This window comes from Achroia grisella, unplaced genomic scaffold (genome assembly GCF_030625045.1).
Source record: "Achroia grisella isolate CSIRO2021 unplaced genomic scaffold, CSIRO_AGI_Agris_v1 utg478, whole genome shotgun sequence".
NCBI lineage: Eukaryota > Metazoa > Arthropoda > Insecta > Lepidoptera > Pyralidae > Achroia > Achroia grisella.
In genome coordinates this window covers 1,832,896-1,844,951 of record NW_026712882.1, presented here as the reverse complement: position 1 = coordinate 1,844,951, position 12,056 = coordinate 1,832,896, and the positions used below count along the sequence as shown (strand labels likewise).

Below are 12,056 nucleotides of genomic sequence, written 5' to 3'. Positions count from 1 at the left end.
GCTAGCAGTTAGTGAGTAAACGATACAATTATAGGATAAATTGAATAAATAATTCAATAATTGAACATAAATTCAATTCAATAATTAAAATCATTCAATAATTGAGTAATAATTGTTTTGTATTGATATTGAAATTTTGTTATCATTTCCTGTAACATATTAGATATCAGTTAATTAATGTATGTTGAATGTTGCATTATATTTCAATACCTTGAAGTATCGAATATAGATAAATATGTATATCTGCCCAAATTTATATATACAAGTTTTATATTTTACATTAATTATTTATACAAGACTGTATACTGTATATATGTATACACGTATTTATTCGTATATGTGATTTAAAATAACTCATACTAAATTTAGAGTGTGTATCTAGGATTTAGTAGTAATAGATTTTTACATTTTCAAGACAGGTACGCTGCGTATGTTATATTAAAACCTAATGGATATGTCTTAGAGTTAACACACATACAGACAGACATATATGTAATGCATATATATTTACATTATTTCATTATTTATATCTACATATAAATTATAAATTATCGGAAATAATGAAGCAAAGATACATATAGTTGTATTAATAATGAATAATTATTTAATAAAAAAAATGTAATATGCTACACGCATAAATTATAATAATTATTAAAAATTGTACACGCATACTAAAAAAAATGTATACAATTTCTGTCTGTGTATGTAAATTACAGTTAGTAATTTCTCGCAGTAATTTTTTAATTTATTATTACAAATAACAGTCCTCATTCTACACAATACATGAGAATGAGAATACTCAACATGAGAATGTGTAATATCGCGAAATATTCATAATAAATGTATAACATAAATACTATTATAAAATCAGAAATATTTTGTATAATATCATCATAATTATTAAAAGTATAATTCAATATTACTAACAGATCTCGATATGAACTCCGGCGTATTATAACGTAAATCATTCGAGTAGATTATTGCAATGGAAAATTAATAAAAGCAGTCGCACTGCTTATTTGCGTTTTCGAAATGAAATCAAATATCGAACAGATATTTAATAGACAAGATTTATTAGATCATACTCCATGATCGACTCAAATAACTGAACAAATGTAACAGAAATATTATTATGTGCTTATAAAATCGGTTATGTTTACCAAATATCAACATACAGTCAAAACTATTGAATTAATAAAGTGCTGACAAATGCTGACGTTATAAAATAAATTCCAAATTTATTTTATAACGTCAGCATCTTCTAAAAGAAAGCATTTAAACAAATTCAGCATAATAATAAAAGCGTGTAAAAACAGCTAGTAAAAAAAAGAATTCAAATAATCTACATATGTATATGTAAATTTCTGTAAATTCTAAAATTTGTAGGACCTATGTAGTGCCCTACACCACTAGACGATCAGTCTAGTAGTGTAGGGCACTGCCTCATCTCGCGATAGTTGCAAGATCTAGATAAATAGTGCATTTTTTTAGATGGGTATGCTTGCTTGTATTTGTCTGAATGTTTTATATGTATATTACATACATATTTTCACAACAACAGTAATTCAGTATGTCTATCACTAGTCGAAAACCATTAATCTACAAGATAAAATTTGTAATAAAACCATAAAAAAATTAAATAAATTCGGACATAATTATATCTTTTATTCATTCGATTTGATTGCAATTCGGTCGCTTTAAAGTTAGTCAGCAAAACAGTTCACGGTACCCATCCACGGTACATTTCTCTTACACCAATTGGAACATCAATAATAACGGAAATGAATAGATTGTTCGTAATGGGACCTGGGGGCCCCATAGCTATCAATCAATGTATACGTTCATCAAAATGTATAATTCGCAAACTGAGATTCCTATTCAAACGTTAATAAGCTTGCAATATCGCAAAACATGTTCAACAAATGTAGAGTCTATGTATATTGGCAGCTAAAGCTAACAGAATAATAATAATACTAAATATATCATCCAAAAGATCTATATATGAATTTCTTTATAACAACCATATTATGTATATTTATCACAACATACAACACGAAAATGAAGTAATTATTACATTTTAATACAAATTCGAGTCTTTTTCATTTGTAAAGGATAATAACAACACATCTTCTCGATGCAACGGCTGAACTAATTAATATGAATTTTGGCATACAGGTAGTATTTGAAATTGAGAAGCATATATAGGCTATTTATCAGGAAGTTATCCCGAGAACTAGTTAATAATTATAGTAAGGATAGAACAAGAACGTATGTTATTAATTTTAAATAATAATTTATTTAAAATTAATTTATAACTCCTGATCGAATTTACTCATTATGTATAAGAATTTGAATGACAGATATATGGACACCTCGCTGCCGATACGAGTAAATCGATATAACATGCCAATATCGACTGGTTGACTTGCCACGTGGCAAGATTTTTATACCTGTAAACTTCCTCACTAAAGAGAAACCCCCTTATTCATAAAAGTGACTGATAAATCTATTATTACAATCTGTTTTGTCCTATTCTTCCAAACTATATAAGAAAGGGACAAAAAACAAAACACTCCAATAATTTAAACATTTGGGAGTGTTTTGTCCGTTTCTGTCTATGGATTTGTAGGTTATAGTTACTACAAACACGTTACTACAATCGTATAGTGTTTAATATGAACGTGGATGGATGTATAGGGAGATGAAGGTAAAAAAAAATGGATGGATGGATTGTGTGAAAGATGATATGTATAAAAGGAGTGTAAGATATGAAGGCTGATTGGCATCAGTGGAAGAAGAGGACACACTGCGCCGACCCCAAATAATGGGATAAAGGCTAGACAATGATGATGATGATGACTATAATCGTACCCTGAACGACAGCGCGTCGACAACTTCCCAAAAGCCGAAGTCGCTCCACCTCCTCGCTGGGTATCATAACCTCACGGTCACGTCTTCATCCAGCGTGTCCAGCTCACAGCAGGAGACCAGCTCTTCGAAGGTCATACCGTCCACGGAGAGTGACACCGTGGAGATACTCCTGAACAGCGCCTCCGTGTCCAGATCTTCAGGTAGTTTGGTGAGGAATTGAGCGGCGGTGATGAAGTCCATATCTTTCAGTTCGTCTTGATAAAGGTGGAGTATACCTGAAAAAATATATACGGTGGCGGTTAAATATTTTGTTCCAATATGGTTGCAGTTTCGATTACCGGACATAACAATCATCAATCAGGAGTATCATTATTTGTATTGTTTTGAATTCTTTTCTTATAGTTTAATTTTAATTTATATCATGTTCCTTTTATCTTACTTTAATATTTATGTAAGTAGTTTATAATATATGTAGTCCTCAGTGGTCTAGCGGTTTAGCACACCGCCTTAATTCCAATGGTCGCAGGTTCGATTCCTCGTACGGCACAAACATTTGTATTTATGAGTATGATTGTTTGTATGGGTCTGTGTGTTTTCTATGTACATTATGAATGTATTTAAAATATATATATATGTATTTGTATCAGTTATGTAGTGCCCATAATACAAGCTTTGCTTGTCGTGGGACTAAATGGCGCTGGCGATGGTGAATTGTCCTTAGATTATTATTATATATATATATATATGTAGTTCATGTAAGTGTATACAGTTTTAAGGGTTCGAACCTTGAACTTGAATATCTACATCGGTACATTTATATCCGACAGGCAGGAGTTGGTCTTCAGCCGCTCATAAGTCCTTCCTTTGATTTGGAGTGTCAACTTCTCTCGCCCTATCGTCCAGTGAAGCTCTAAAGCCAGCTGCGGCCAACAGCACTACAGTCCAAAAATAAAAATTAAACTAACCAACAGCGGCTGCGAACAGGAAAGTGCCACCGTCGCGCAGAAAAAGGTCCCAGATTCGACACGCGGCGTCGAGGGGCATCGCCTTCGCGAACGCGGTGTACAGCCACTCCAGCAGGTACAGCTCCGGGGCCAGCCGCGCCAGCAGCCCCTCCAGCGCGGGCACCGACCTGCGGGCCACCAGCCCGTACGCCTGCCACAACCGCTGCACACAGGGGGACACATTTTATTACTGTTTAGAAGACAGCAGAAATGAACAACAGTATAGACCCTGAGAAAGGACATAACCTACTTTTTTAATGCGATAAAAGGGTTGTAAGGAAAGATTCGTCATTTTTAAAGCTTGAAACTTACTCTTAGGCTGTTGATTATATATACCATAAAAGTATGACTTTAAAACTTTGTAAAAAATTGAAGGTTATATAACAACAAACTTTTGCTCCGGCATTCTGAGAGAAAAAATTGTAAAAAAACGAACTTTTTTCTTTAGCTTTTTTGGATTAGATCATTAATTATTATACGTATTTGTAAACCTACTATAAATAATAAAAAATGCTATCCAATCTTCACTCCAATTTTCCACGCGGACGAAGTCGCGGGTGTTAGCTAGTATGAGAATAAATATAATATATAATAGATAATATTATATACCTGCATGGTGTTCCCGTCGCGTGTGAACGCCGCCCGCAGCACGGGCCCGTCCAGTAGATTCGCGAAGCAGACGAACGCTTGCGGAGCCTCCATGTTCAGAATCAGCACCGCAGCGATGAATGACATACCCTGCAGGATGACAACAATAATATGTATACCATCATCTGCTTCTTCCTTATCCCATCTATTTGTGGTCGGCGTAATATGTTTTTCTCTTCCATTCATCCCTGTTCGCAGTCATCGCGTTATTTAATTCCTTTCTTACCATATCATCTTTCACACAGTCCATCCATCTCTTTTTCGATCTTCCTCCTTATAACCATCCACATTCATATGTAACACCTTTCTTAAAATATTATCCTCGTTCCTACGCATTACATGTCCATACCATGATAGACGATTACTCTTCAATCTCTCTGACACCGGTGCCACTTTCATATTTCCTCTAACAATAATATGTATACCGAGGTATACATATATATATATAGAACACTGAGCCTTTAATCTATGCCCACGTCCCACGGGAGGCAATTCGAAAATGGACTCTTTGTTAAAATGATGTACACTGTGAATTTAAATTTTACATTATCTATTTTGAAAATTTACTGTTTCATTAAAAGTAGTGATGCTAGAACCTATTGTTTAAGTATCTTCAGTGAAAATTCAATTTTTTATTCCTATAAATTATGAATGTTACATGGTGGGGCGAGGCATAAGAATTTTAGAAAAACTAAGGTGGGGCAAGGCACTAAAAAGATTGAAAAACCTTGATCTATACTAATATTATAAAGAGATAAAGTTAGTGAGGTTGTAGGAAGTAGTCTCTGGATCTATTAAACTGATTACGAAAATATGTTTAGTGTTGGAAAGCCTAAATAGGCTATTTTACCCTCAATGATATTTTTCATATTATTGAGGGAAATATAGAAGGAAAGAGGTGAAGTGGAAGACCAAGGTACAGACACATCATGCAAAAAAGACAAAATTATGGAAAGTGGCAAGAGCTCCACCGACAAGAGCGTGGCTCTTAAATTATAAATGAACGAATGAGCCGATTTATCGAGGAAGGCCAATAGAAGAGGAGCTGCAATGAAAGGGGTTCTAAAACAGGAAAAATGACGTACATAGGTAGATAGATAGATATATCAGCATGTCATAAATAAAAAAGTTTTAATATAGTATCTTCGTATATCATTATAAATTTTATTTTTGTCTATATTATATTAATAATAAAAAAATGCAATGTATTTATTTAGTAATAAAAAGTAATAATCTTCATTTTCACAAAGAAAATCACGATCTAACGAAACCACTAACACGGCCCACGTCCTAACAAGTCTAATAACAAATTACCCGTTAACTGCTGTTGTATACGAGATGAGATAGAATAATGAACACAAAACAGATTAGCCAATGAATATTAAAGGGGACCGAAATGAACTCACCTGTATGTATCCTATATCAGGCCTGTAACACACGTACGCCGCTAATAATTCATGTAACACGTCGAAATACGGCCCGCCCGGTTGGAAAATGCACAAGTGTGGAAACGTCCTAGCTATGTCCAACTGTATCAGCTCCATTGAACACTCGTCACTATAGTCTAGTAGGTTAGGGTTTGATTTCGAACAACACTTCTTTGGTCCCGGATCAGTACTGTGCGATTTTAGGTTTTGCTCGCTTAAATTCCTCGGTATACTCAATCGAGGTTTATCTTCTGTTCTATCGTCTGTTTTGGCCTTTTTCTCGTCTTTAATGACGTCACATGTCGGGACAGTTTCGTCACATTGACACGTTTGTTGGTGGACTTTTAACCTCTTTCTGCGTAACTGCGCCTCGTGGAGTTTCTGCTTTGCTTTCGTGACGTACTCTTGGTACATATGGTGGGTGATCTTCAGTTTATTCTCGATGGCCAGTTGCCACACTTTCCCGCGTATCGATGGCGGAAGCCCGCTCCACCATAACTCGAGGGTCCGTTTATTATTCTTCCTGTAATCAAAAATATAAGCATTTAAATTCACTGTCTGGTATATAAGAGTACAAAAGTAGAACTAACTACTACTGTAACTGTGAACCAGCAGCTAAAAAGAAGAGTGTTCTCGATATCATGACGTTTTTCCTTATGCGTATTACGTGATATCTTTCATAAATGGAAGTAATTTAATTCAAAGGAATAAGTTCATTACATATTCCCAGATAAATATTACTAAGAATAAGTAATGAACTTAAAAAATAATTCAAAAAATCTTTCCTAAAGTTGACAAAATTCCACGACATCATAGATTTTAATTTATGTTTACGCTACGACGTTATCAATTTCAAAATATGTTTTCTAAAACTGTATGCACAATGCGACAATAGTTTCTTCTATTTTGAAGGTATCTGATGAATGGGTACAGATAGTTGTGGTGTCAAGCATAGATCATAACAGGACATTGTCACAATACTACAAAGAAAATGTAAACAAAGAAATGACAGCGAGACACATGGGGTCAGATGCACACATTGTTCAAGACAATCACTGTGACCCGCTTCCTATGCCACAGAGGCTTCAACGGTTTGGTTTTATGATGAGACAAAAGGCTAATCTTTTTACATTTAGTATACATTTTTAACTATGTGTTGAAATTTATAACCTGTATGTTATTCTGAAAGTATGTTATTCTATATTACTGAAAGTTCCAACAAAATCCGTTCAGTAGTTATTGCGTGAAAGAGTAACAAACATCCATCCATCCATCCTTACTCACAAACATTTGCGTTTATAATTATTTTTTTTATTTTGGTACAAACAGTCATTGCAGTTGTAATTACATGTAAGTATGTATATATACAGTAGACCGACAATAATATAAGATCGACTTCAAAAAGCAAAAAGTCCTCAATTCCACTCTATATTATATTGATGATTCTTTTTACCGTCGATTACTCATTTTTACTTGTCCATAACAAACGCAAGTTACAAAGTACCTTAAGGTCTAAGTACCTTTACTGAAAATCCTAATTTGTTGTTTCCATTTAAGTTTAAACTGTTATAACAATACCAACATTTTAGAGTGGAAAGGGGATTCTTATTAATGCGGACTACAGAACCCATTGCTAACAAAGTACCATATGTCAGGTTGACCAACATGCGGTTCCTACTGGAAACTATGGTGATAAGCTCCTGGTAAATTTGTCGCGATGGGCTAACTGATCTGAACTCATCTTTATCCTATCATCCTACACACCATGCCATTACCATCCATAAGACAATGCATCGCCCACATGAATCCCTGTTAACCCTTATGGTTGAGTGGGAGAAAATGCCTTTCAAATTGTGTTTCTATTATCATCATATAAAAATGTCTCTCACTGCCCATATCTGGGATAACAGTCGTTACGATATGTACATACATATCGTAACGACTAATAAGCAGGTGATGATGACGGATTTATAATTACACATACATATGTGTAATTATAAATCCGTCATCATCACCTGCTTCTTCCTTATCCCATTTATTTGGGATCGGCGTAATATGTTTTTCTCTTCCATTCATCTCTGTTTGCAGTTATCTCGTTATTTACTACCTTTCTCACCATATTACCTTTCACACAGTCCATCCATCTCTTTTTTGGTATTCCTCTACCTTATTACCATCCACATTCATATGTAACACCTTCTTTAGGATGTGATCTCCATTCCTACGTATTTCAAGCCCATACCACGATAGACGATTACTCTTTAACCTCTCCGACATCGGCGCCACTTTTATACTTCCTCTGAAAGTCATTCATGTAAAATACCATATGCATATAGTTACTATCAATAATTTTCTGTGGTAAAGACTCGAATGAGGTCGACACACTATGCGGGAGATTATTACTCAGAAACACTCAAAATAGACATGATTTACGATTTAAATAGACAGATATAAAGATAAACGAATTTATATACATAATAAACAGATGAAATAAAAATACATAATAAAATCGAAATAAAAGAAATCATAAATGAATATAAACAAAAAAGTATATATGCGTTTGTGTGAAATACATGGTATTGTGTGTAATGATTTTTTTATTGATTTAATGTATAGTTTATGCATAATTTATAAAAAAAAATATAAAAAAAGATTAGTATTCTGCACTCCTTCTCTACATAAACTATTCGTGTGCGTTACAATCCGCTCAATTTTCGTACAAGAGGTGTAACGATCACATACTAGGTATGTTGATTGTTCCATAAAAATTGGATAAGTAAATCTAATATCTAATAGATAGAAATGACGTGATATTATAGGTATATAGTAAGTGCGTATTAGTAGAATTAAGATTTGTTCGTGGAACGGATACTTAAATAATTACTTCATAAAAACGGCTACAACTCTCAATCGTGTTTCTAATATTTTGTATTTCGTTCACATGCCACTTACGGATATTGTAGGGTCCTTATTTTCTAAGTATTGTTTATTTAGGTAACATAAATTAGTATACTTTATTAGACGTGGTGTCACTTAGGTAGAACTCAAGCTGAGAAGATGTCGAGTTAAAACAATAAATTAATAAGTTTATTAGACAGGGCACGACATGGGACAGTGCCTTGTTTAAGATTTGCTTTAAGGGTTGTTAGCAAAAAATAGTAAAAGTAAGAAGGACAAGGGGCGCGGGGAGGCAATGCGTGTGATGGTAGGATTTGAGACACAGAGAAATGGGGACAGTTGGTTTTGGAACGGATAGCGGGGTAGTCGATCTGAAATAGGCAGCGGGTGTCGGAACGAGTAGCGGAACAAGCGGGGTAGTCGATCTGTATTAAGGGTTAATTTCCGCGTTCCTTGAGAGACGGCAACGAATAATGAATCCGGGACGGTGCAACGGTGGCTGAACGAGAGACGTCGACGTCAAAATGTTATTGGTGAGATAGAATAGCTACCACATGACAGGTCGTATAAAACTTTAATTATTATTTAAGTTTATTGTAATTTTATTTTAGTCATAAGGTAGATAATTTGGGTACACTTTGGAGGGGAGCGTGGTGATGTTAATAATTGTATTATAAATATGGTAATATCTATGATACATAAGATTGGGTTCCATTCATGTATATAGGTGACAATGGCAAACGAGCTTCGGTAACGGTTGCTGTAACTGTGAGTAGATTTTAAGTGATGGACAAAACGTTAATTATTATAATATCCTCAGTGTAATCAACAAACTACTGAACTGATATTTAAGGAGGAGCGACTGAAATGATGATGATATTTTATTTATTCTGATATAAAACTACACTATTAAATATAATTTAATAGATTTTGTTATTGATTTACTAAATGTGCTCCTGTCCATATGATTAATATTCAATTATTAAGTACGGCTTAATAACTGATAAATATTTATAATATAATCATTCATTTATATTAAGGGAAATCTTCTCTAACCCCCCTAAGAGTTTTATATGATTACTTTAATAGTTTTGAAGGAAAATGGGAGCTTTCCTTTCTTATCTCGAATGCATGTTTGTACACATCCACAAGGTGGAAGTTGCAAATAAACTATTATATATTTTCAAACCGAAACACAGCAATCTCCAAAAGTATGTATTGTATGTTTGTACAGTTTTACAAGGTAAAATTTGCAATCATAAGAATAATGTTGAGCAGAAAGACAGTGCTTGCTTTAATTATTGTGATGAATGTTTGTACATTTCCACAAGGTGGAGATTGCAAATAATGAATAAGTAAATAGTATATTTTTCACAAGGTGGAAAATATATAATAATGGAATATTTAAAAGAACCACGTCCTTAATATGGACACTTTGACTGAGCATATTGAAGATAATCACCGGAGTAATAATATTAATTATTAAGGGATAACATTGACTATCTCTTTATGGAACGAGTTGTGAATATATCCTTTCTGGGACTATCAATTTGAATTCTTAACTAATTGGGTTTTTAAGAATAATACAATCATACGAATGTGATACATATTACAAAACGAATTGTAGTTAAACTATAGAATTATTCAAATACTAGATCGCGTATTTTTGTTAACCTCATAATGATTCGAGCTTAGATAATTAAATATTTTGTGGTGTGAATATAATATCAGGTGAATATTCAAATATTATATATTTTATTTCTTCTATATAATCATAAATAAACATTACAACAATAACAAGATTGGTATGGACGTAAAGTAGTTGCTCGAATTTGATGTGGGAATAGCAAGTTCTCTGACCAGCATAGGGCGGTATGTCAGCGCCGATCGGGCCTTAGGGTACATGGTCACAGCCGTACTTAACTGTGGATGGCAGAAAGCCTGTTAACTAGGTTAAATATAATATTTTCGGATGTTCTCCATGGTTATGTTCACTTTTGACTCTCGATTTACATCTGTTATGACTTGATTCGTTCAGTGTCGTCGATTCTTGGGTGTAAGCTCTCCTAGGCCCGGCTGACTAGAACCCTACCTTGTTCTCGCAACTCGTGTTAGATCTAGGTCCAGGAGTGCCGAGAATGGATTGTCTTATGTCGGGTTTTAAGGGCTCTTAATGTGGTCAGGAAGTAGCAGATGTGGGTCCCCTGCGCGAACCTATTTTAAAGGTCTAACTTAACTGTATCACTGTCGTATGCATCCATTCTGATAGAGTATATTTACAACTATAGTTCCAACTGGGTTAGTCTTCAATAATGAGACTAAGATATTTATCTTCTTTCTTTATCCAATTTTCATACTACGAGGGAACTACGAGTCGGTATCCAGGTATAAGTCGACACGCGCACGCGACGAAGGTGACCTCCGACAGCATCCAACGAATCTTACAGCTGGGTTCCTGATAGTTCTAATATTAAGAAGTTATGTATAACATTAATTTCAATCATAAGCATGTAAACATTGTAACAGAAACATTATTATAACAAAGAGCAAAATCCAAGTTTCTTGCCCGTATCTTCTTGGTCGTAGATAGGGTTCCGAACGGGTGGTAAAGCCATTTAATATTAATTTCATTTCAAACACATAACGAATCGAATAACGCTGCTCACGTAATAAAACCGAAAATAAATAACTTCATTTGCGGCTCCATCCTTGTTTTATTTCTTACTACTATTTCCTAGATAATAATCAAGTAGGCTTCATATTTTGCAGTAGGTTATTTCTTAGGTATTAATCGTAACAACGTAGAGTCCTAGACGATCACTTGGCCATCACAACGACATATATACGTAAGCATTAGATAGGGATAGTTAGGTCTGTGTTACGACCGTCTGTCGTCACTCAGTGTAGGTTATGTAGGGTTAGGGTTAGGGATGTTACAGAATGGTGCCGCGTGACCAGGATTATACGTCAGACAATCTTGAATTACTTCGTAGTTCAAGAACGTGTAATTAAAAGAATTTGGGTTACTACAGTTTACTTTGCTTGACGGTTTACATTGCGTTATATTTACGGGTTCTCTATTCTTCATTTCGTTTCTTTACGGTTTACTTTGCGTTACGTTGCGTTCTGTTTACGGGTTCGCTATTCGTTTCTTTACGGTTTACTTTGCGTTACGTTACGTTCTGTTTACGGGTTCGCTATTCGTTTC

General features: G+C 34.4%; 1 protein-coding gene across 1 annotated transcript in view; it reads right to left on the bottom strand.

Moving 5' to 3' along the window:
* Positions 1-1,742: 1,742 nt before the first annotated feature.
* The window catches only part of LOC131845685 (TBC1 domain family member 14-like), a 76,466-nt gene continuing 66,152 nt past the window's right edge, over positions 1,743-12,056 (bottom strand). The window contains exons 4-7 of the mRNA XM_059194778.1: positions 5,930-6,473; positions 4,485-4,613; positions 3,837-4,038; positions 1,743-3,146 (exon numbers count right to left, since the gene is read on the bottom strand). Coding sequence (XP_059050761.1) covers positions 2,935-3,146; positions 3,837-4,038; positions 4,485-4,613; positions 5,930-6,473 — 1,087 coding nt within the window. The 3' untranslated portion in view covers positions 1,743-2,934. The remainder of the gene's footprint in view (positions 3,147-3,836; positions 4,039-4,484; positions 4,614-5,929; positions 6,474-12,056) is intronic.